The 24,909-nt window shown below is 39.6% G+C and overlaps 1 protein-coding gene across 2 annotated transcripts in view; it reads right to left on the minus strand.

The window, feature by feature from the left end:
• LOC142385618 (calcium-activated potassium channel subunit beta-4-like) overlaps positions 1 to 23,729 on the minus strand; it is a 51,023-nt gene extending 27,294 nt beyond the window's left edge. The window contains exons 1-2 of one of the 2 annotated variants that reach the window (XM_075472298.1): positions 23,230 to 23,729; positions 19,190 to 19,267 (exon numbers count right to left, since the gene is read on the minus strand). In XM_075472298.1, coding sequence (XP_075328413.1) covers positions 19,190 to 19,267; positions 23,230 to 23,394 — 243 coding nt within the window. In that variant the 5' untranslated portion in view covers positions 23,395 to 23,729. Of the gene's footprint in view, positions 1 to 19,189; positions 19,361 to 23,229 lie in introns of both variants that reach the window. The other variant, XM_075472297.1, reaches the window with a different exon arrangement.
• Between the last annotated feature and the right edge of the window lie 1,180 nt (positions 23,730 to 24,909).

Raw genomic sequence — 24,909 nt, forward strand, 5'->3', positions numbered from 1 at the left:
AGGAGCATCCATCACGCCTTGACAGGCACAAACACTGTTCGTCCTGATCGGATCAGTCAAGGAGAGAAGTTTCTTGATTGGCCGTTAATGAGGAAGCAAACTTTGTTCTGCTGGAAGTTTTGGAGCGACAGAGTAAGAAAGAGGACACTGAAGTTCTCCTTCACAGCCTCTAAAAAAAACTAAATATTAGAAAAAAAAAACACGTTTTTACGATTGGTTGAGCTGGAAAATGTCATGGAAAAGTGTATCAATAAAAACTGAAAGAGCAGCAGAACAAACTAAATGATGATATACAATTCATTTGTTTACAAGGCCATCAAAACAGGCAGTAATGAGACTAAATGTCCATCAAGGTAAAAATTACAACCAGAGACACAACCGACCTCAACGAAAGACGAAATAACCACAAACAGAAGCAGAATTACGAAATAACAACAAAGAGATACAAAATGATGAGAAAAACACCTTAAAGTTATAGAAGGGACGCTCTGAATGTGAAACTGTGGGTCGATACAGATGGTTTTATCCATTTTTGTTCTTCCTTTAACTTTTTCGGTGCCATTGACGTCTATAGACGTCAATAGACGTCAATTTAAAAAAAAAAAACGTTGACTGCCAAAGACGTCTATAGACGTCAATTGCGTTTTTTAACCGAGCGGGCTGGGGGACAATCTAGCAGAGTTTGTCACTAAATCTTAGGCTTGTAAACACTAAACAGAGAATATACTGGCAAAATTACCCGCAAGGTGGCAGCAGTGCCACTTTGCACAAAAAAAAGAAGCTTGTTTTCTCCGTTTTTTTGGTCAAACAGCTGTTTTTGGTGAAACCAACCTATGTTCTACTGTCTATTACTAAAGGACTGAAAATGGTAGAAACAAACTTTTTTTCCTGATGAAAGAAGAGAGTCTACTCTTTCTTTTGGTAATTTCGGTGTGTACATAGTCATAAGACACACTTTTCTGTGGGTCTTGGAAAATCAGTCAAAATACTGTAAAACACTTGGCAGTATGGGTCTCTCTGCACTGAAAATGGCTGGCAGCCAATGAGTTAATATCAGTAGAGTAATAAAACATTTGTTATATCTCTGTTTCGCCACTTCATCCCACTTTAGTACTTTTTTATTGTGTTTTAGTGCTTTGTTGACCCGCTTGCTGTAGAATTAGGCCGAGAAGAGTCTGGGAAGCCCAAAACTAGAAGCTCACTAAACACAAAAAGTCCCAAATGTCCATTATCAAATTAAAAAAAACAACAAAAAAAATAAGATTTGTTCTGATATTTGTGTTAATGGAGTCTATAGTCTCTATGGGGGAAATAGGGACATATTAACTGTGCAGACATTATGAGAGCACAGTGTTTCTGCCATGCAGCTCTGTAATGAATTTAAACAGATAATCAGGATCTGTGAGAGGATTTTGTTGCCAGTGACCTGCAGCTGCCTTTCTGTCTTACTCAGCTGAACAGATTGACATGAGGCCACGTCTACCTGTCTGCCTCTCTGTGGGTGAACATGACTGGGATGAATCACCAGGTCAGCAGAAAAAGTTCAAACACCTCTGCAGCTCCAGCCCAGCTGCTCAGCGTTAACTTATTTAACAGCTCAAAGGCTGTTTAAATGCACTATCCCACATCCCTGTCCCACTTTACCTGTCAGAAACTCACACCAGGGCTGCTTTTTATTATGCTGACATGTCTCCTTGTGTTGATTCATCACTTCTTAGCTACCAGGAGGGATATGTGAGGGAAAAACCTAAGTCTATTTAAGAGAAAGATAAATTAATAAGGAGAAAGGGGAGACTAAACCTCAGGGCAGGCGATAATGACATCTCATTTGAAAGTTAACAGAGTGTCAGGAGCTGTGCTGCTGCAGCTGTATGTGTGGACAAAGATGTGAAAAACAGTTCAGACAGGTCGCCATCGTGTTCAGGCAGTAAATAAACTGAAGTGGGCACTCGTTGCAGAGAAGTTCTTTATTTGTTCACTAATATTGAGCTTCAAATTGGACTTCTAGCTCTAACAAATAATCAAAATCCAGACTTCAGGGGTGTGACGGTTGACAATGTGCAGGACCTGCAGCTTTTCCATCCTCCTGTGTACATGCACAGTCTCAGTTTGTGCAAAACTGTGACCACGTGCATTATTTGACAGCTGACTGTAACCTCCAGCAAAGAGATGAAAACAGGAAGATATTCTGACACAAACACCTGACTATTTTGGGCTGAAATTGTATTATTTTATAGACACAACATTTTTATTTCATTTAAAAAAAAAAGGATAATTAAATGCACCGTCAAAGCTATTTTGCGGGCAGAAGCAGCTTAAAGTTTTCATGAAGGGAGACCACACCATACCACAAAAAAGTGCTTGTATTGGTGGGTGCCACTGCCCTGATCCAGCTCCACCCACCAATCTGCATCAGCTCTGCTCAACTTTAAACCGTTTCATCACACCTAATATAAGTGCACGTACCTGAGTGCGGGATGAGTCAGCAGAATCTTTAAATTTACTAAAGGAAGTGACTAACTAAAAAAACTACTTTTCCAAGGTTTGTTGGGCCAGATATTTGTTCATATGTGATTCATGATGCAAGACATGTAAAAAACATGAAGTTTGATGTCATGGAACTTTGTCCTTATTCTAACCCTAATATCATACTGAGGTTCAGGGACTAAAAAGACGACAAACCAGCCACAAATAGATGAAAAATGACAACAACAAAATCTTTTCAGACACGAGATTCGTGACTCTATGAATACTTCCAGGTTTGTAATGTTCAAGTTGAAAGCTGGTTCCGGAGACAGTAACTCACAGGCCTGAGATTAACCTGAGGGACACGAATGCAACAGCCTGCCTTCTAATCAAACAGTGTAACCACGTACTAACTTCACTGACCGATGTTTTCTTCACACATATTAAGGTTTCCAGAGCAACTTCAGATGAATTTTTCCTCTGAGAGGCAACGAGTTTCCCCTGGACAGAAGTTCCTGCCTGGACAGGTGGACAGAGTCGGAGATTTAAGAGATCCAAATGTTCCTGAATGAACCTGTAAACTAAATCAGTGTTTCTGACTTTTCTCTTGATAAATTATCAGGTTATGATCAGAGTTCATTGTTAATATCAAAATAGTGCTAAAGGTTGAAGGCTCTGAGGATGAATTAATACAATAAGAGTGTGTGTTTGTGTGTGCTGTTGCCCTCTGGTTACCCGCAGCTCTTGTCATTTACATTTATAACATAATTAAGTCATAAACGAGGAAATTACCCAGCCAGTAATTGGCTGAGTGAAACCACCCACCTGCCTTCATCTCCTCTCTTCCTTCCTCTTTCTCGCCGATGTCACACTGTGTTCGTTTTGCTGTCTCATTATTCAGACGCCACATCAACGTTTTACAGGACTCGTGATTTAGTGCTGATTTGCTCTTTAAATGGCAAAAAACGCCTCAAATTGATCTGCTTTACAGGAGGGAATGCAGACGGCTTCAGCTGCTTCTCAGAATAATCTCAATAAATCTGCAGGGGTTGATGTGGTCACTGATCAATACCTATGGCTCAGTGAATCATTGATCATCAATTCAACATTTTGGAAAATTAAATCCTCCTCCTGTACTACGTTGTGGACACTATTGACCATTATCAGTCAATCTGATGATTTATTCATTAATCTTTTGGTCCAAAATCAAAATGTGACATTTTCAAATGCCACATTTTAAAGGCCGATTTCAGTATTTTTTCAATGAGGCCACACAGAAGGGCAAGAATGAGTCAAGGAAACAAATATAGCATTAAAAGGAGGCCGAAAAGTGCAGAAGAGGGGTCTCTAATGCGGCTGGCATTAAAGGGGCTCTGCAAGACAAAGACAATCGGTTTGGAGGGCTGACTGTATGTTTTCTGCTGGGATGGGGCACCTTTGTGTCACTCCTTTAGATACGTCACTGGTCTGTCTAAATGAGAGGCTGAAATCTACATTTATTCAGTTTATCATCAGTAATGCAGGACAAGAAATGAAACAAGTAATAATTTACGGATGTGAAAAGAACATATTACATGCACTGAAGGAAATAACACCTTGGCCTTTGACAATAACACATTTCTTCCAAATATATTGCAAAATTTAATCAAATTATCTGAAAAGACCCACACCTTTGACAAGAGGTGTGCTGCAACTACACTCAACACCTGCAAAAGCTCTCAACAGATGCAACCACATGTGCTGCGAACAGCATAAATGCCACCAGAAGCTGGGAAACATTTGTTCCTGAACACCTCAAAGGACTAAAAAACACCAGATGAAGTTGGCAAATTCTGCAAGCTGTCACTGTCAGTGAAACAGGAAAGTAATGGAAATGATGTTTTTGGAGCAAGTGTAGCGCCATCTTGTTGTGGTGCAGAGTGTGACGCCACGTGATTTTGGTGGCTTCGAGAATGCTGCATGTTGATATGAGTTAGTGAGTTAGTGAGTAAAACACTCACACCAGCGATGGTTGTGATGGATGTTTAGGAAAAGCTAAGCCAGGGTAGTCACAACTGTATCGCCCCATGATGCTGAAAAGATGCCCCTGACATCAGATGCCATGATGCTGGGAGTTGGGGTGAACACTATGTGCAGGTTTCTGAGCTGCTTGAGGCCATTCACTCCTGTTTTTTGCAGCATTTCGATAAACAATATTATGGAATGGAACGTATATTGAAAAGAAGCAGAGCAAAAACCTCCAGAGAATGTTTAAAGCATCTCAGAAAACTTCTCCAGCCCACGGATCTTTAAAAGATGCTCTGAAGAACAACATCCTCTCAACAGTTCTTCTCGTGGTCTGGAAGATGCTACACAGCCCATAAATCCTCTCAGCTGAAAAAAATCCTGCATCCCTGCACTTTAAATGTTTGATGCAATGACGATAAAGCTTTCTCAGTCTGCTTCCAAGAGTTTTTGAGGTCAGTAGCAACAATAACCATCACGAACATTATTATTTAAATGTGGAGTCGGACAACAGGCAGACGTCAGCGGACTGAAGTTTTTAAATTCAGATGAGAATATGTCAGAGACCAACATAATTACAGCAGCAGCTAAAGCTTCGTGTGACATAAGATACCAATAACAAATTCCTTTGAGAAATGATAATATGTGACGATTCTCTCAACATCTGCAACACAACAATCCGCTGTTACAAATCTGAAATCATGTTGAGTAATCCTCCTCATAAAGCCAACATCTGCACGGCACCATGCACGTGTGGAGATATTACAGACCTCTGCTGAGGCCAAAGCTGCTTTAGTGTGATGGAAAGACTTTAAAGAGGGATTTCAGCACTTGTGAAAAAATGTATGTGCAGCACACACACACACACACACACAAGTTTGGGACATATGACAGCAGAGGAGCACTCTGGGACAACAGTACTGTTAAAGCAGACCCGTGTGGGTCTGTGTGTGCTTAAGTAAAATACATAAACACACACACAGACAATATTCAATCCATTCCAAGTTTAATGGAGTCTGCAACACAAGGCTTGGCTGGATACATTAGCGTGTGTGTGTGTGTGTGAAAGCTGTGAGTTATTATATTGGATGGGAAGCCACAGGAACATTATGAACTCAGACCAATAAAGTGCAAAGTAGGGCTGGGCAATTCATCGTCTCGATCAATTAATCTGCACCAGGACTCTGACTTTTAGCAAGCCTCAGGCTTAAAGGGAAGAGATTGTGTTTTAGGGGTAACCTCTATCCAAATTAAACAAACCTTTAACATGTCTGCAGATAAAAAAAAAACAACTCTGTGCTTTATGGATCAGAGATCTGAAACAAGTCTCTGCACAATCTGAAACACTGTATCAAAAAGAGACATTTCTACTCATTACATTTCAAAGTTAGCCACCGAATAACTCCAGACTGATGTTATTGGATTTTTCTATAGCAGACTTTAAAACAACCTCAGCTGGCCAATGTGCTGTGCAAGATATCCAAGTATGAATATCACTAAAACAGCAAGGGACATGAAAAAACCCCCCACTAAAATATCAAATAAAAAAAGAATAAAATCAATAAACTTCTGTTTTGAGCCTGGATCCGTTTTAAGCCTACAAATGTGCAAAAGCACCTGGTTCATAGACCTGAAGTATGAGCCTATATAAAGTTGTCAGGGCACCATGTTGATAAGACTACTAAAAACATGGCAAAAGATTTTATAAACGATCCTGAAATGGAATGGAAGCCAGTGTAGGGAGGCCAGTACAGTTTATTCCCATCACAACATGGACAGAAACTCCCATCTGACAGACTAGACCCTTTGAAAGTCTATCAGGCATTTTAATTGAGCTACTGCTCGGGAAATATGTCAGACTCCACTGTGATAGGTGGTGAATTTCCCTCTTCCAGCTTGTTAGAGTCAGTTTGTTTCTGAACTGACGAACAGTTGAGCTGGTGGCATATTTGCACCATGTCGAGTGGTGAATTGGACCCATTTTGTAGAGATAAGATGCATGTTCTTCCCTGTGGTTATCCTGTTACAGACATCTTGTTACTGGAACTGTGGAGCATGTGCAGAGCATCTCGGACATACGTATACATTCAGGAGAAATTAGACTCCCAACCATATTTAAGAAATTCGATCAGATTTCAATTAAACTAACATTATCAGACCAGCTTTAGTCGGACTAACACAATATTTTTTCCTACCATTATGTTAAAGGCGGGGTAGGGGATCTTTTTCTGGAGCATTTTTTTACATGTTGCTTGAAATACTCTTCACACCCCCATTGCAACCAATTAATTAAAAGTTTTGACACAAATATGAAACGTTTTAGTGGCCTCTAGAACGTACAATCTAGGAAAAACAGTATCCAATCATTGTGAACGGACCGTTCACAATGATTGGATTCTGATGCCGTCTATCAAAGTGCAATCTGCTCCTCCCTCCCCCTCCCTCTCCCTCCTTCCCCCTGTGCGCGTACCCTGCTCCGTGAACGAAGCTTGGCAGGAAGCTAAACAAGAGCCAGCTTGGCTAGCACCTAGCATTATTAAACGTATAGTTAGCATATACTAAATACTAAATACTAAATACGGCAACAATTGATGCTTGCTGTCAGAACAGCGCTCGTGCACCTTCGTGCTCGTGCGCGTTCATGTACTCTAGAGTTGTGCCTTCGGGGGAAAGTGAAGAAAAGGGTTGGGACTTTTTACCTGTGTATTTTCAAAATGCAGCTTCGCTGGACTCAAAATCCAGGATCTCCTACCCTACCTTTAACGTTTGGATCGGTACATTCAATCCCTTGAAATAGTGTAGTTATAATACACCATAGTCATGTCACATGTTATCAAAATGCATCGAGCTATGCCTTCACCATTTGCTGTGTGTTTTTAATGGCGTAAAATCACAATAGCTTAAAAAGCATATAAACGACAAAGAAAAGCATGCCTGAAGTATTTCCATGAGATCATATTGTATAGACACGAGATAACAATTTTTATCTTCAAATTCTTTTTCACGCCAATTTTATTCCATTAGTACTTTCAAAACAAACCAGCTGCACCAAAGTGCTGCATAAGAAAATAAACAGTCCCAGAGCAATAAAGGAAAACATCCATATAAACCCAGTAAAACGTATTGGGTAGAATCATTAAAACAGGCTAGAAGTTGCAAAGCAATCTATAAAAAGCACATAAAATAATAGATAGGATCAAGGTGTGGAGCTCTACCTGAACTGAATGCCATAGAGAAGAAAAAAGTTTCAAGCAGCCACTGCAAAGTCTGTTTATGTATTTAGATCTAGGAATAAATCAGAATATCCTCTATGTTTACCTTAGTGCTCCAGTGAGAGTATAATGATGTTAAACTTCCTTAAGATAAGCTGGATCCAGACCACTGAGAGCCATAAAAACCAGCAATAAAATGTTCAGGAAGCCAGTGGATAGAGGCCAAAACTGAGGTTATGTAATGATATTTTCTTATTTTGGTTAAACAACAAACAGATGCATTTTGTTCCAGTAGCTGATCTGCACCCACGTACAAGGAATTACAATAACGCAGCCCAGCTGACATCAGGGTATCTGCAACATCTCTACAAGAGAGATCAGGCTTCACCTTGGCCAACAGCCTTAAAAAAGATAACTGAGCAGATCTGAAGATCAATTATATGAAGCCAGAAGATCAAGAAACAGTCAGTAGCTTCAAATAACTCTCGTTACCTGGACAACATCTTTTCAGCACTTTGTTTGAAGACATGTTTATCTCTCACAGGCTGTGACATAAAAATCAGTGACAGACACTTTATTATCATTTCTCTCTGAAGCTGTCCGAAGCCAAGCTGAAAACACATAAAACGATAACAGCTTGTGTTTCATCAGCGACGCTGAAGCTTAAAAAGATGGAGCTGAGACAGAAGCAAAGTCTGATCGTCTTTTAATAAACTGCATATTACCAAAATATCTCTCCAGGGCCGAGTGGATCTGAGATGAAGCGAGGAGGCATGTGTTTGATGACCTCTCTGAAAGTTATTGTAGATCACACACACACACACACGCAGTGACACACACTTCTTGGTCCACCTCGTGTTTATTGAGGTCAGGAGTTCATTTAATTTTTGTAGGAACAAAAGATGAACTGGGGAAAAATAAAGTGACTCCAGTTTTAACACATGGCTGAGCCTGTGTGTGTTTCTGCCTGTTCGACTGTCTTTATGAGGATTAAAGCCAGTCTTGGACCTTGTGAGGACATTTTTATGGTGCCGACTCTGGCGCAAATCTGTTTCAGCTTCAGGTTTGAACTCCAGTGACAGTTTAATGAAGGTCCTCTCAAAGACAGAATAAACAATGTGTATGTTTGCTCTGATCTCAGCCGCGTGTTAGCTGCTTCACACAGGGAATGATAAGCTGTTGTTTCTGATCAGATTAACCCCTCAAACCTGCAGCTCTAACTAAAATGTGACAAAACCATCACATCGATGTGTGCATATACATAAGTATGTCTGCAAAGGTGTGTATTCATGCATTACTATGTAAATTAGTGCAATGTGTTTGCTGGATTCAGCAGGTGTGACATCAAATATCAGAGCTTCTGACTGTTTTCTCATTTAAATCTCTGAAAGTGATATTAAAACAACAAGAATAACAGGAGAGTTGTTTCAAATGTGGGCACAGTTTAGATTATTAAATGCTAAACCTCATTTTCTAGAAAAGAGGTTCAATTTTCTGTAATATGTTCATTTAATTCTAATTTTGATTGAGGTATTTAGTGAAGTAAAGAGAGCAAAGTTTAAAGAATCTACAGGAACAGCGTTCTGGAAGTTTCTCCAACCAGCAGGTTACCTGCTGACAGGTGAGGGTGTCAGGATTGGGTATAACAGCAGCATCCACCAAAGGTTCAGGCTCTCCAACAAGGATGGGTCGTGGCTCACCACTTTGTGCCAAACTCCATCAGAGAATCATCAATAAGTTCAGAAAATGTTTCTCAGAGTCAGACTGTAAAGAACTTTGGTCTTTCAGCATCTACAGAGCAGAATATTGTGAAAAGATTCAGGGAGTCTGGGGAAATCTCAGCGTGGAAAGGCCAAGGACAGAAAGCCTTGCTGGATGAGCTGGGAGCCCTCAGGCAGCACTGCATGAGAAACCGTCATCACGCCACCATGATCCATACAGCCACCATGATCCATACAGCCACATGGGCTCAGGAGGAGCTGGGAGAACCATTTCCACTCAACACGGTCCACGGCCGCATCCAGAACTGTGAGCTGAAGCTGCACCACACCAGGAGGAAGCCATATATCAGCTGTGTGCAGGAACACGGCCCAGTTCTGTTGATACCAGCTCAGCTCAGATGGACAGAAAGACAGGGGACACGTGTTCTGTGGGCAGATGAGTCCACGTTTCAGCTGCTTCTGGGACAAACTGCTGAGAAAGAGCATCCAGGCTGTTCTCAGAGAAAGGTTTAAAGCCAGCGTCTGTGATGGTGTGGGGGGGCATCAGGGTCCATGGCAGGGAGGGCTTCATCTGTGTGAAGGTACCACTGATGCAGAGCTGGATGTTGGAGTTCTGGAGAGACAGATGCTGCCATCAAGGTAGCGTCTTTTCCCGGGAGCTCCGTGGTTATTTCAGCAGGACGACGCCAGACCTCATTCTGCAGGACTTCCTGCAGCTTCATACACACAGAGTGTGTGAGCTCCAACGGCCTGCCTGCAGTCCACATCTGTCCACATCTGTCTCCTGCTGAACATGTACGGAGCATCATGAAGAGGAGAACCAGACAACAACAACCAGGGACTGCTGAGCAGCTGAAATCTGGGATTCAGCAGGAATGGACCCAGATTCCTCTGAAAAACTGCAACAATCAGTGTCCTCAGTTCTCAAAGCGTTAAGAAGGGTCATTAAAGGAAGCTGATGGAACAGGATGGGAAACATGACTCTGGAACAACTTTTACTGAGTTTTGATGCTTCAGATTCTATACAATCAAAATGGTCAGTGGAGACAGACAAATGTTGTATTATTAAATAGTAAATATTGTATTATCAAATACAATTTTTGTGTTCCAGAGTACAGAACATCTCAAAGAACATAGAGCCCTGCAAAGCTGGTCTGATGGCCCCGTAATCTTGTCATTTATACATTAGAAGAACCCTAAATGATGCTCCAAAAGCTGCCTAAAACCAACACCAAAACATGTCCAGAATTACATCTACAATCGCAGCCAAAAACAGTATAAATACAGTTTAAAAAACAGTTTTAAATCAAGTCTGATGTACAGATGTTTTTGAACATTTTAAGAGGAATTGCAAGGTCTACATGACGTAGTAAAACCAACCCAAAACCAGTTCTAACAAGTCCAAAACAGAGTCCGAAACCGGTCTAAGAAAGGATGAGAATATAAGCCAAAAGTGTTTCAAGTTCTTTAGATGCTTGACTGGTGAAAATAAGGTCATGTTGTTTCAGACATCTCAAAACATCACTCAGCTCAGGATACCACTGATGGTACTAATACAAAACATATCCCTTCCTTTTACCACAGTTTGCATGCAGTAAAGAAATAAATAAAATGTATTCATGAACTTGTTTTTGAAAGCATCCTCATCCTCGCTGCACATAAACAGATACCTGGTCTGGAAAAGATCCGTGCTGGTGTTGATCTTAATGTCATGTCACTCATCTGGCCCCCATTAACTAATCACCCCCTACAGACACAACACCAATTAACTCCAAGAGTCTGTCTCTTCATCTGGCTCTCAGCTGTTTTACAGGCACAAAGTCCATTTTAGACAAGACTGCAATTAATGCTCTCTGTCTGTCTGTTGGTGAAAGGTCACCAAGCTCATGAAGAGTTCAAGGTAAATTACATATTTTCATTTCCTGGGTGAACATGGTGTCCATCATTTACAGCAAGAGATAATTCAATCCAGAAACATCAGTATTTACCACATAAACAGCTGTGTTTACAGCTGGGGAGGAGTTACGGTAACTTCTAAGTGAAATTAACTTTTATAAATCTAAGCATAAGGAAGTCTTGTTTTATCAGTTCAACTATCCATTTGAATTTAAGCCTCCATATTGTGTAAAACCCCCTTCTTCCTGTTCCTGGGAGCATATATCAGGACGTCTGAAGTCACCAGCAGGTGTAAAACTCCTTCTTCCTGTTCCTGGGAGCATATATCAGGACGTCTGAAGTCACCAGCAGGTGTAAAACTCCTTCTTCCTGTTCCTGGGAGCATATATCAGGGCGTCTGAAGTCACCAGCAGGTGTAAAACTCCTTCTTCCTGTTCCTGGGAGCATATATCAGGGCGTCTGAAGTCACCAGCAGGTGTAAAACTCCTTCTTCCTGTTCCTGGGAGCATATATCAGGGCGTCTGAGGTCACCAGCAGGTGTAAAACTCCTCCTTCCTGTTCCTGGGAGCATATATCAGGGCGTCTGAAGTAACCAGCAGGTGTAAAACTCCCCAAAAACACAACCCTGGCCTTTTATTAATGCCAGGTTTATTTTAAGTGTTAATTGTTGGTTGTAATAATACTCCAGTAAAAACTGTTTCTGGAGCGGACAAGAACCTATATAAATACATACCTAAGTTCCACTGCAGTGGGAGAGAGAACTGAGAGATTGGCTCTGCATGTGTAAAGACACAACGATCATCTGCTGCTTGAAAAGATGGAGAGAATTTGGCTGAAAGTGTTTAATTAGCTTTTTTGTGTGCAACAAAAACTTAAAAAACTCAAATTTGGTATAAAGCAGCAGTGCTGGCGACTGTGTAAGCAAGTGGGAGCCAATTATTCTCACATTTTCTGGTCATGTGTGAACCTTCAGCCCTTTGGGAATGATGTGCTTTTAACTTTTGAGGTCATACTAAACTATAAGATTCCCTAAGGAAATCCAGGATATTGTTCCTGGGTTTGACACCCAGAAGCCTCTATCTCTTCAAAACTTTTACTATCTCATGTAAAGAGGACATTACTAGATGCTGGTTAGAATGCGACTCTTCCAGAGTAGCTCAGTGGTTGCAATCATTGCATTTCATGTGAAAACCCATTTCCTTAGAGCTAAAGCAGAGACTGGCTGCACAGTGGTGTGGTGGTTGGCATTGTCACCTCACTGCAAGAGGGTTCCTGGTTCTAATCCTAGGCGAGTTCTTTCTGTGTGGAGTTTACATGTTCTCCCTGAGACGGACTGGCAACCCATCCAGGGTGTACCTTGCCCACCCAGTGGCCCCAGATAGGCTCCATTCCCCCCACGAGACCCAGACTTGGATAAATAAAAAACAAAACCAACCAACACAAAAAGATGGGCCAAATGGCCCATCTATAAGTCCAGATATAGATCAAGGTCTTGACTTTCAATAATGTGATAAACTCTATAAAGAGAGAAGTGACTCCGTTATTTTTCTGGTATATTTGTTACATGTTTATTGTCTGAAAAATGTGTTCTTTTTTATGATTTTTCTTTTTCTTCCTTTGTGTGATCCTTTTGTCATTTTGAATTAACACTTTTTATTTGAGTCAACATGCAAAACATGTTCAATTGTTTAAGAAATATTTTTGGAAGAATTTCAAACTATTTTCTTACACTTATTTTGTTGACAAAGCTGGAGTGGAGCCAATAAATCTGTGTTTTTTTCAGGCCTTTATTCAGGCCTTTAAGTGGGCGAAGCAACAAAAGCTTTTTTTTTTGAGGACAGCGTGACATCCATCCTTTCCAGTTCTCAACCTCTACCTCTGTGAGACATTAAAGGATTTCTGAATGAAGCGTGACTCTTCTGCCTCTCTCCCTGTGTCTCCACATCATTGGTCACCATGGCGACTGAGCAACACCGATGACGCGGCGTCTCTGCCCTCTATATTTACTCTGTTGCTGTAGTGAGGGCCCAAGCGAGCACTGAAGGAAAAGAACGGTAAACGTCTGTGTTTATCTGGTGATGTTTATGTGCTTTTGGCTTTAACCCCACACTTCTTCAGCTCCTCGTATGGAGGCTTTACTCCTCTACATAGACAAAAGTATGTGGACACTCCTCTGGTTTCTTTCTGTCCATTAGATTGTAAATCTGACCGCAGGGATTTTCTCCATCCATTAGGTCTAGTTTGAATAAAGGATGAAAGAGTTTGAGGTAGCTTTGAAGCAAAAATCACCAGACAATGCTGTTAGTCAGGGATTTACTACTCAAAGGCATATTTTGTCTTGATGATCACAGAGTAAACTTCTCCAATACAAAGTAGGCTGCACTGAGCGCTGTGCATCACTTGAAATAACTTTAATTACAGCAACATGAGGTGAATAAAGTGAAGGTAAAAATGCTCTTTTCTGGCCCAGTTCCACTGTAAAAATACTTGATGGGTAACAGAATTTCACAGTTTCCATCAGAAACACAGTTAATGTGTTGAAATGATAGGTAACTCTCCAGTTATTCAAAAAGCTTCTTCTCACCTGTAGCTGTGAATTGGCTTGTTGGTGAAAGGTGCGACACAAATAAACTGACACTGAACTCAACAAGCTTGTGGACTGACTGTGTAAGAGAATATTGTTCAGACAGAGTGAACTAAACAAAATGAAAAATGTAAAGCTTTGAGCTAATTCTGAAGCAGACAGAAGAGCAGCACTGATCATAAAATATTTGCACTAATATTTGCAACAAATGTCAAACAGCAGTTGTCTAGATTATCAACCAACCAAACTGGCAGAATGAGAGGGATATTTCTGTCAGTCTGGTAAAAACTGCCATAACAGAAAGCTTTAGGAGGATGTGCTGAGTATTAACTGGTTTGCATCCGTGTTGTTTCCCCTTTTAAAAGATACTGACGGTGTGCAGCTAAAGCTCCAGGTGCAGGTGATCCTCTGACACGAGTACAATATGAGATTAATGATAAAAGGAGTAGATTCAGAGCCAAACCATACACCACAACTGACTATGTTTTTCAACGATGGGCTTTATTTCATGGTAAAAATCCTTTTTATATCTCACCCAGTGACTGCTGGGAGAGGCTCCAGCCCGCCACACAACCATCAATTGAATTAAGCGGGTTTAGAAAATGGATGGATGGATGATCTTTACCAAAGAGAGCAGACATAAAGTTAACATAACTTGTGTACTGAGAAACAAAAGGTCAAACAAAGATCGACAGTCGTCTTACTGTTTGACAGTTTCAATGAAGACCTTTTTGAGTTTGTTCTTTTATTATAAAACAGAGAGACTGGAGGTCATTTGGACATGCAGCCTTCCATATATAATAAAGTTGATAAGTTTAATGGGATATTTATCATCTTCAAATGCATATTGACTATATTACACTCTATGTGTTTTTTATTTTTAATTTCGAACTAAAAAAGTAGCATGAATGTACACAAAAGTAAAAATATATTTGTTAAAGCCTCCTGTTCATCATGAAACAGTGAAAACAGTTGGAGGATAAACTCTATTTGGTTAAAGTGTACATTTTGTGTGATAATAATGGTCATACAGACTGTGTATGAAAATAACCTTTTTTCCAAGATGAAAACATTAAGAGCCAAAGAATAAACTTTCATGTATCCACAGGATGAAGTGGCACCCTGGGCACGTCTACAAATCATCAATCAGCAAAAAGGCTTTTGTAATGGCTTGATTTTATTAACATTCTGGTAATTATGATCTACTTCTTATTACAGTAAAATCTTTTGTTTTGAGCAGCTTAGTAACAAATCATAACTGGAGATGTTCTTTAAACAATAAAAGTTCTTTTAAATCAAGTGCGATGCTGTTAAAATGAATAAAAACAAACATTTTATGTTTTTATGCTGTTGAAACTAAGGTCATCATCTCAAATGAAGACTCAGATAATTGGCTGAGAACTTATCACAGTGCTGTCAAGAAGAAAATATGATTGTTCATCAAAAGCTAGGCTGCTAATTCATTCCAGGTCCAGTCAGAACCAGAGAAATGCGCAGCACACTCATGGATGGGTGGGGTCTCTTTTGTCATGCTTTTGAAATATTTGGCTTCCCATATAGATCAGATGATCTGCTGTGGTTCTGGTGAAGTGTTCTTGGCCACATAATCACAAGAATATGAGATTATGAAACATCAGAAAACCTAAGTTAACATTTTCTGGATAAGTATCCTAAGTGCTGTTTCTTTAAAGTTAGGTTTATGATTCCAAAGTTTTCAAATGTTCAGTAAAGACTAATGAATATGAATCTTAACATCAAACATATTTAACCTGAAGGAGGTCCTCCTGGTCAAATATAATATAATATAATATAATATATTATATACTACAAACAAATGGAGTGACTTCAGTTTATATGTTTTCATTACGTTGCCAAAAACCTGGTTCTCTGGTGTCCGGGGAAAAATAACGGAAATTTCCACTCAACGGTTTACTGAATGACATATTTTCAATGTCCTCTTTGAAGAAATGTTAACTGACTCCACTGAATCTAATCGGACCCAATAGTTCTGCTTGAAAATGAATTGGCGCTGAATAATATATACTCCCACACAGTGGCGTCTGTAGCTTGAGCAAACATTCGGGGCTGTAGCCCAGACATGAAAATAATTTTTAACGGGGGTCCGGGGGTTTCTCCCCCGGGAAAAAAAAATTAAAAAAGGGGATGTTAATTAAAAAAGCCTTGTTGGCTTTTAATCAACAGGACGATTATAGCGAAATATTCTTTTACATTCATCATGACATATCAAATTGCTTTCTTTTTCCTTTTAAATTGGCATTAGGAAAACAAAACAACTTCCCCTTAAATATATGTCTATATATATCGGCATAAAATAAAAGACTCAATACACACAAGTTCCAAAATATCACACCATTAACAACCTCAGTTCACTCTCATAGACTTTTATATCACTACAACTTTCTTTAGCACACCGAGAAACAACAGAAAAATAGTCTCAGAGCAGCTAAAAAGACAAGTTTCTCACCGTTGCTCTCTGTATTTCAAAGTACGCCGATATCGGAGCTTGCAGCGGCTCTACAGGTGACAGGTGAGTGTTAGCCTGTTGGACACAGAGCTAGCATTAGCATGGACGACGGTAAGTGTTAACAAGCCTTTATTTTGATAACTGACTCGTCTTACCGACGTACTTGTCTCCGGACTTCCAATCGGTATGTGCTCTGACTTTCTTTCAGTGTAACTCGGGATTTTTCTCCTTTTTCTGTCCTTTTCACAAGTAGCTGCGCTTTACTTCTCTGGTTAAGGTCAGAAAAAAAAACGTAAAAATCGCGCGCCTGCAGTTCACCTCCGAGCTGAGAGGCTGAACGTGGCCTGCGTAGCCCCTGATTGGCTGTTGAGGCACTCCCTACGTGGGGTCATACGAACTGTGCGGTGCATTCAAATGCAACAGGAACATTAAACTTTACCGATGCAAACATAAAATAAATACTCTCCCGCTTCTTTTATTGGTCTCTATGTCAGTCCAGAGAGATTCGGGGCTGAAGCCCCGAATGACCAGGTCTCTCGACACCCCTGCTCCCACATATATTTTGTAAGGAAGAAATACACATCCTCGCAAAGACAGGTTTATAGACTCTGGATTAGGCTGCGGTTCATCTGAAAGGTGGCTTTAAGTCAGGGCTGTGGAGAGGCCAGTCTAGTTCTACCATATCAAAGCTGGAAAACCATTTCTTTACACCAGGTACACTCAGACCTTTAACACTAATAACTGCTACTATATTTTTCCTTTTAAACACCTCAACATTTTTTTTCTTCATGCATCCCACCTTTCAGACCAGATTCATTTCAGTCCTCAAGCTGCCGAACTCTAAAGCTATCACGACCTCAAACTCTGAATGCACCGTAACACATCCAGCTATAGCTCTACTATCCGATGAATAATGGAAAAGTCCTCAAGTTGCCTCTTTAAGGGCTACCGCTGGAGACAAGGAGAGTCTTCAGAAGGGTTTTTCAGGACAGTGAAACTCTGTTTAAGTGGCTCTTCTCTAATCATAGGAGGAACTTTTCCCCCAGTAATTAATTTCTGTCATTCCTGGTTTAAGTGTTTGTCCTCGTGAAAGGTGGACAGACTTTATGCAGCACATTAGCATCCTGCTTTACTCATGACTGACTGCATTTAAAACTGGTGGACCTGTAGACAATTTCAAACAACTTGACAAAATCTATTAGCTTCACAGCACAGAATTGAGCATCTAATTACTGAAATCCATGTAAAAGGGCATTGTCTTGTTTATGGTTCCAGCCTTTAAAAAACAAATCAAAAGGTCCAACTTTTCTCAAAACTGTAAAAACTACAAGATCACACAGCTGTGAAGAGTTTACCATCAGCTGTTTGTTCATGCTGCTGTGAGTCCTTCATTCGAACACTGAGGGTCTAAGTGGTGTGTTGTGTCTCTGGATCTATTTCTGTTCAGCTCAGGCCTTCAGACAGCTGTGATACAAAACTAATCAGACTCAAACACTCCTGATGCTCATGTGGAAAAAAAAGCAGCCATGATTGCAGCTGCGCTTCCATTTTTATCGTTGAACGTGCCAGCAGTTTACATTTCACATTGCCTCGTGTCATGTTTCTTCTGTGCTTTTGTGGAAATTCATGAAGTGAACTCATCTTTACATATAAGCTCTCAGTAATTAATTCATCTTGGATGTTCTTTGTTTTCAGTGTATTCATGGTGTATTTAAAAAATAATGGTAAAATCATGTCTTACTGCAACTCACTGCTACTCTTCATAGTAATCACTTACAATTAGGATCCACCGATTCGATATTTGGATGGGATATCTGTACCGATATCGCAGAAAATTCGAGATCGGGTATCGGTGACAATGGGCCGATCCATATCGGCCGATTATTTATTTAATTTTTTTTTATATACTTATTTTTCCCCCTTGTTCTGTACAGTACTTACAATCCATTCATTACTTATATTCATTGTGTTATGCATTAGTAGTTTTATTAATGATCTGAGGCTTGGTAGCCTTCATATCTGTCTGACCAACTACTTGCCACTGACAAAAATAAAACAAATAAACAAAAATCTTTTCTCTCAACTAATTCAAAACCATCCCATGATGGGAAATGGTATTCTCTTTAAGTTATTTGAGGCTATTTAAAATCATTTCAGCTTCTCTTAAACATATGATAATGACTCCAAACTTTGCCGATTTTTCTGCTGCAGGATGTAAGATTTGCATTAAGATGGCAACTATGTGTCTCGCATCATAAACAGGATAAAGTTAGTGGGATGAAACAAACTATTCACAACAAAAGTATTTGGTGAATGTGACACTTGTATGAGCCTGTAAGACAAAGTTAGGAGATGGATACACATTTTTTAGAGTTAAAATTGGCAGCAAAGTGGCACCCCGATAGAAATATGTAGTGCAAAACTTCAAAAGGAAAACATGCTTACTATATAACAGTATGAAAGCCAATAACTCCAAAAGAAAAAGTTCAATCAAATAAATAAATAAATGACACCATAAGCTAGAAATAGTAAATATCAGAATAATTAGCCTCCATAATTATTGTCTGGAGAATTAAATAGAACAGCTTGAATCATGAATCAATCAAGACCTTTAGGTAAGATACAATATTATTAAGATTTTAAGCCAAAAAAATGGTATCAGCTTTTTGAAAATAATTAATTAACAGACGGTTGATGCTCTAGTTTCAACATGTGTTGAGTGCAGTACGAACAGAAACATCTGCATGTCCACTGGCCGTGGACAGATGATTGTTTCGGTACATTTTCGTCTCTTAACACGACACAGAACAGTTTTACGTACCTTTGGGTTGAGGACCAGCTGCTGCTCATCAAAGTGCAGAAGCGCCACAGTGTTGGACTCTGAGTTGTTGACGAAGATCTGCAGGCAGGGATAGAGGGATGTCCCCTTACAGTCTGTTCCGCAGGTAAACACACACTCAAACATCTCCTCAGGATGCAACACTGACACCAACTGGAGGAAGAAGACAAATGGATAAATGGGAGCACTGCACATTAACATCCTGACCCCCCCTGCACTGGAGTTCGATCTTTTCCCCATGCAACACAGTGTCACATTACAACAGCGAGGCGAGTCTTCAGTACAAACTGTACTAGTTACAGGACTTTCACCCAGGAGACAGGGGTTCATGTCAGCTGGTACCATCATGTTTTCAGACTTAATTTCCCTTTCAGGCTGTGTGCAACCCTATTTAAAACTCACTATCATTATGAGTGGCAGCATTACACTTTGATTTATTGCTTTTGCGGTTTAGAAAACTAAATTACTTGGACAAACGTAGGAAAAGATCATAGTTTGTGTTTATATAGATTTTTTTGAGACTGTATTTTGCACTATGGACTAACAAAGTAATTGCGAAATGAGAAAATAGTGCAAAAGTATTTGCTAGTTTCCCATTTTTCCTGTGATAAAGATACTTAAACTAGACTTCCACTGAAAAGGTGGGCAGGACGACCGTCATTCAGTTTTACAAATAAATAAAAAAACTCACAATTTTCAAAATTACAAGGGACCAAAAAACATAAAGCAAATCAGAGCAAACATATATAGCAACAATATATTGGTAGAAACGTACTGCTCACAAAATACTCAATTACTGTGATATGTTTATCAGCAAACTGTCAAATGTGGGACGCTTTTGAATTTCCCCATATTGAAATACCTGCAGTAAGATCTTTGTGCAGACTATAACCTCTACAGTGAAGCAGCAAATGTGTAAAGAAAGGATTAAACAGTGTATTTAACTGCGCTAGGAATCCTGATGCTAGCATGTCTTGTTAGCTGGCTTATCTATTCTAGTTATCAAGAAAATAGTTTAATGAGCATATTATTAGCTAGCATTAGTTTGCAGGTTAGAATAAAACACACAAAACACATTTTCCAGCTGCGTGAAAATTTAGTGTCCTGAAAGCTAGTTTTAGCTAACAGCAGCTCTTGGTTAGATTAAAGAATTTACACTCCAACATCTGCAACTAGTTTTCTACAAAATAAATTCAATTGAGCTAAATATATTGATAAGTGATTTTCTTAAAGCTTTTTTTCTCTTGTGACATGAAAAAATAGAAAACAGAGAGTATAAACATGAACAGGTAAGCTAACTTGCTAAACAGGTTTGTACCAGTGCATACTAATATGCTCATCATTATATGTCAAAGAAGCTTATAACCAGTACTAGCCTAATTCTTTCAGTGTGATTCTATGCAGTAACCAGTTCTTAACTTATTTTAGAAAGTTCTAGTTTTAATATAAGTTTGTTAAACATTTGAAATCGAGTTGAGGGCTGCGTTTTCAACAAACTGACAGAGCTAACATAAAACCATTACCAGCTTTGAGTGCTTAATGTTAAAAGTTAAAAGAAACTTCACATGTAATTTGTGAAAAACAAACAGTCACATAGCAATACTGAGTTGGAAAACAAAAAACTTGATAAAAATGGTCATGACCGTTAGCTAATATTCAGTTAAATGGAAATATTTGTTAGTGCCTGCTGCAATGCTTTTATTTTATGTAAAGCACTTTGAATTGTTTTGTACATGAAATGAGCTATACAAATAAATTTGATTTGATTTGATTTGAAATATGTGTTCTCAAAATGTTGTTAAATGTGTGTGGACACAATAACTGCAGAGTTAGCTTGGAGAGAAATGTCTCAAATGTGAATGAGGATTGATGACCACTCATTAGAGAACTGAAAGTGGAACCAGCTGGATGGAAACGAATAACAATACATGAGATATAAGTAATCTGTGCTGATTTGATCAAAGTCGGACGTCATCACTCAAGAGTTCAGAGATCTGCAATAATACCAAGTATTGTGAGTTATGTTTTATCAAGCAATGAATTCATTTTGACAGAGTTGACCTGCTCTCTAACTTTGGAATGAAATCTAAAAGGCAACAAAACAAAAGCCCTCCACTCCCCATAAGGCATTAACATTCTTCCAAGATGATGCAATTAGCTAACAGCCAAATCAATCAGGTTGGTTTTAATTCCTCATCCACAGTAAACAGCAAGGAGCGTGCTCTGGAAGCCTGTAATTTATTTTTTAATGAATACTCCCAGTGGTTTCTAAATGCTGCACAAACTGTTTCAATGATCCACGGTGAAAAGTGACGCAGCATGAGGGGACCGAAGGAGCTTTAGGTAGACAAATCCACTTTGCATCGATAACCAAAAACATTAGAATAACTAAATCAGAAATGGCCTGAGGGTGGTTGAGCTGTTGCAATATCAAACAACTTTCTGTCCAAATTAAAGGTCACAAGAGGAAAAGAGAGCTGGTGTGATGTAACTGGAAGGCATTTTAAAACTTAACATAGAATATCATATGCATGTTGGTAGCGTTGCATCAACAGTGAGGTGCAGTTTCACTGGTAGATGACTGACATGGGTGTGATTGATCCTGTCAGATTGGATCAGTCAGGTTGGTGTGATCACCTTCACCGACCATCAGCAGGATGAAAACTCTGAGACTGATGGAGCTGATCTGTGTTGGGGTTTGTCCTGATTTATTCCTAAACACTTTAACCTTCTGTTTTTTTTTTTTTTTTACCAGATAATCTCAATCTAACTCCCAAATCCCGTTGTACTGATTTTGACTTTAGCTTTTCCCCGACATGCTGCAAATCACCAGTATCTACAGCGAAATACATGTTTACGTGTACAGGTTCAAGTAATCATGGTAGCAGTGTGTTGTATGTGTGCAACATCACATGTGATTATTTATCGATCAATTAGGACGTCACAGTACAACAAAGACAGGTTCAATCACAGCGTTACAGTCTAATTCTGCTTCCCATCTCTGTGTTGCAACAACTTTGGAGAACATTTTTATGGTCAGTTAACTTTAATTAATCATTTAGTCTATAAAACGGCAAATAATTGTGTCCTCAAGTTAATTCCTTATATTTAAGACTACAAAATATTCAGTTTACACGCATGAAACCTAAAAACTACTACTTCTTTCTACTACTACTAGAAACAAATAATATAGGACACTTTTGCTTGATTAATTAACCATTGATCTAAATAATTGTTCCACTATCAAACACTGTTTCTTGCTGACAAGAATATCCTAATACACAAATATTAGCTGAAGTAATGTTATACTTCTTGACGGTAAAACCCATGTTTTATGTTTGTTTAAGCCTTCATTTTCATTTTGTCACAACCAGCCACCATCAATCTTAATAACTGAATTTAAAGGTAAAAAAACAAAAACATTAAAGTGAACTTAATAGAATTCAGCATATTTTCAAGTGTTGTCATGATCAATGTAGTTTAATAACCTACATAAAACACGGTCATTAATGCAGATAAAATCATTCTGAAATGTATTACTGCTCTACTGTAGTATTCTGTAGTACTCTGAAATAGGCTGCACTACTTTTTATACCGTAAAAAAGTATCTTTGATTACTAGACCTAATATATTAAATTCCTACTTTAAATATTAGTATTTATTATATATTGTGCTCTGAATAATGATAGAATAAAGTAATTTTATATGTACAATTGGAGGTGCACGACGATGAAATTTGCATTAAAACGTACCTACTAAGATTATCTAAGATACACAACTAATGCCAAAAATACAACAAATCTTAGTAATACTGATTAAAACTACTTCTATCAGCACCCCAAATGTGCTAAACCACTGGAATAACTTACACTAGTATTAATGTTATGGAAAAAAATCCTAAAAATGACAATTAAAGTGTCAATTTTGACAAAAAAAAAAAACTGAGAGAACTAACATTTGTACTACAGCTACATCTAGTCTACGGACACCGGCGGCAGCTCGGAGCTCGCAGCCGGGCTCACCGTGCAGTTGGCCGGTTTGCTCTGGAGGTTCTGCAGCGTCGGGCTGAGCCAGCAGAAACCCAGGATGAAGAGGCTGAGGATCCCGCAGGCGATCAGGAACAAGCCCAGCCGGATGCTTTTGTCCTCGGCCTCGGAATACTCGTACGACACCCGGATCTTTGCCATGGCAGCCCAGCGGAGACCTCCGCCGGCATGGAGAGGAGGAACGGAGGAGGTGGATGGACGGATGGAGGGAGGAGGAGGCGGAGGAGGAGGAGGCGGCGACGCTGTTCGCCTGCTGCTGAGAAACTGTTGAGTTTAATCACCGACTGCTTTCTGTCTCTGAATCCGTTTCATCTCCCTTCGCCTTCACGTACGCGCTCTCTCTTCATCCTTCACTTCCTCTCCACGTCTCCATCCTCCGTCTTGCATCGCGCGCTGCATCCGTTTATCCTCTGGTTTCCAGAACCTGCCCTCCTTAACCTCCCATCCCCATCGTTTCTCTTCTTCTCTGCTAAGTTGAATTCTGTTTGCTGTAAAAGCGACACAGCTGAAACTTCATCCAAAAATCCCCACAGTCCAGCTGCCAGAAGTATGTGGACATCAAAAAACTCTGATGCTTCATGCCTTCCAAGTCAAAAGAAAACAAAAGTTTTCTCTCAGTTTCTTTTTGTTCGTGTGTTGAGAGCTGTCTGATTTTGTATTGTATGTTTCCATCATGTGTGATAAAAATACAACCTGCGAATCGATCAATTTTCATGTTTTTTTCATCCTTTAATGAGTTTAAACTCTACTTGTTACAAAGAAATGTTAGTGAAGACACTGTTTATGAGGTGCAGGAGTTCATCTCTTGTTGTAAAAACTAAAATGATATTTGTAAATGTTGATGGAAAGACTGAATATCATAGAAGTTGTGTTGAAATTCAAAGCATCCATGTACAGCTGATAGTGGACATTAAAAATCACCTGGAATTTGTCAGGATCAATATTGTACTGGTGGTAGTTGGATTAATGTAATCCAGTAATCGTGGGCAGAAACCAGTCGAAACAGGACATCATTTTTTTTAAATCAGTGACTCAGTTTCTAAATCTCCACCCTGGGGACCCTCAGTTTCCTGCTCCAACACACCTGATTCAATAAACAGGCCAACTTGTCATCAAGCTCTGCAGAAGCCTGATAATGACCTACTTATTGAATCAGGTGAGTTGGAGCAGGAAATAACTAAAACATGCAGAGAAGATATAGTTCCCGACACCTCAGTGTGAAACAGTGCAAGAGCCCAGAAAGTAACACCGAGACTCTGCTCAGCACCACCAACTCCCCTGACGTGACTGCAAGCCAGCAGCTGTTCCCAGTGGGATGTTTTCTCACTGCTGCGTAAAAGCAGCTTTCAAACTCAGAGGATGTATCACTGCCGAAAACCTCCTGCTCTTCTTCTGTTAATTCCTCACTGGATGAAAACTTCTGTGTCCAAATGTGTTAAATCTTAACTGAACCATGCCCATGACTGACTGTGAGCCCGTCTTCTTCCACCGTCTGTTTCCAACGGTGAACAGGGACACGCAGGGTTTCATCCAGTTTTTACACAGTGAACAAAGCAGCTGTGAATGTACCAGAACATCGATCTGTGCTGTCCAAGCTCTCGCCTTTTTTTAAACAAACTTTGCCCTGCATGTTTCCAACCTGGTGCATATTTCTGC

The sequence above is a fragment of the Odontesthes bonariensis genome, chromosome 8 (genome assembly GCF_027942865.1).
Source record: "Odontesthes bonariensis isolate fOdoBon6 chromosome 8, fOdoBon6.hap1, whole genome shotgun sequence".
Taxonomy (NCBI): Eukaryota; Metazoa; Chordata; class Actinopteri; order Atheriniformes; family Atherinopsidae; genus Odontesthes; species Odontesthes bonariensis.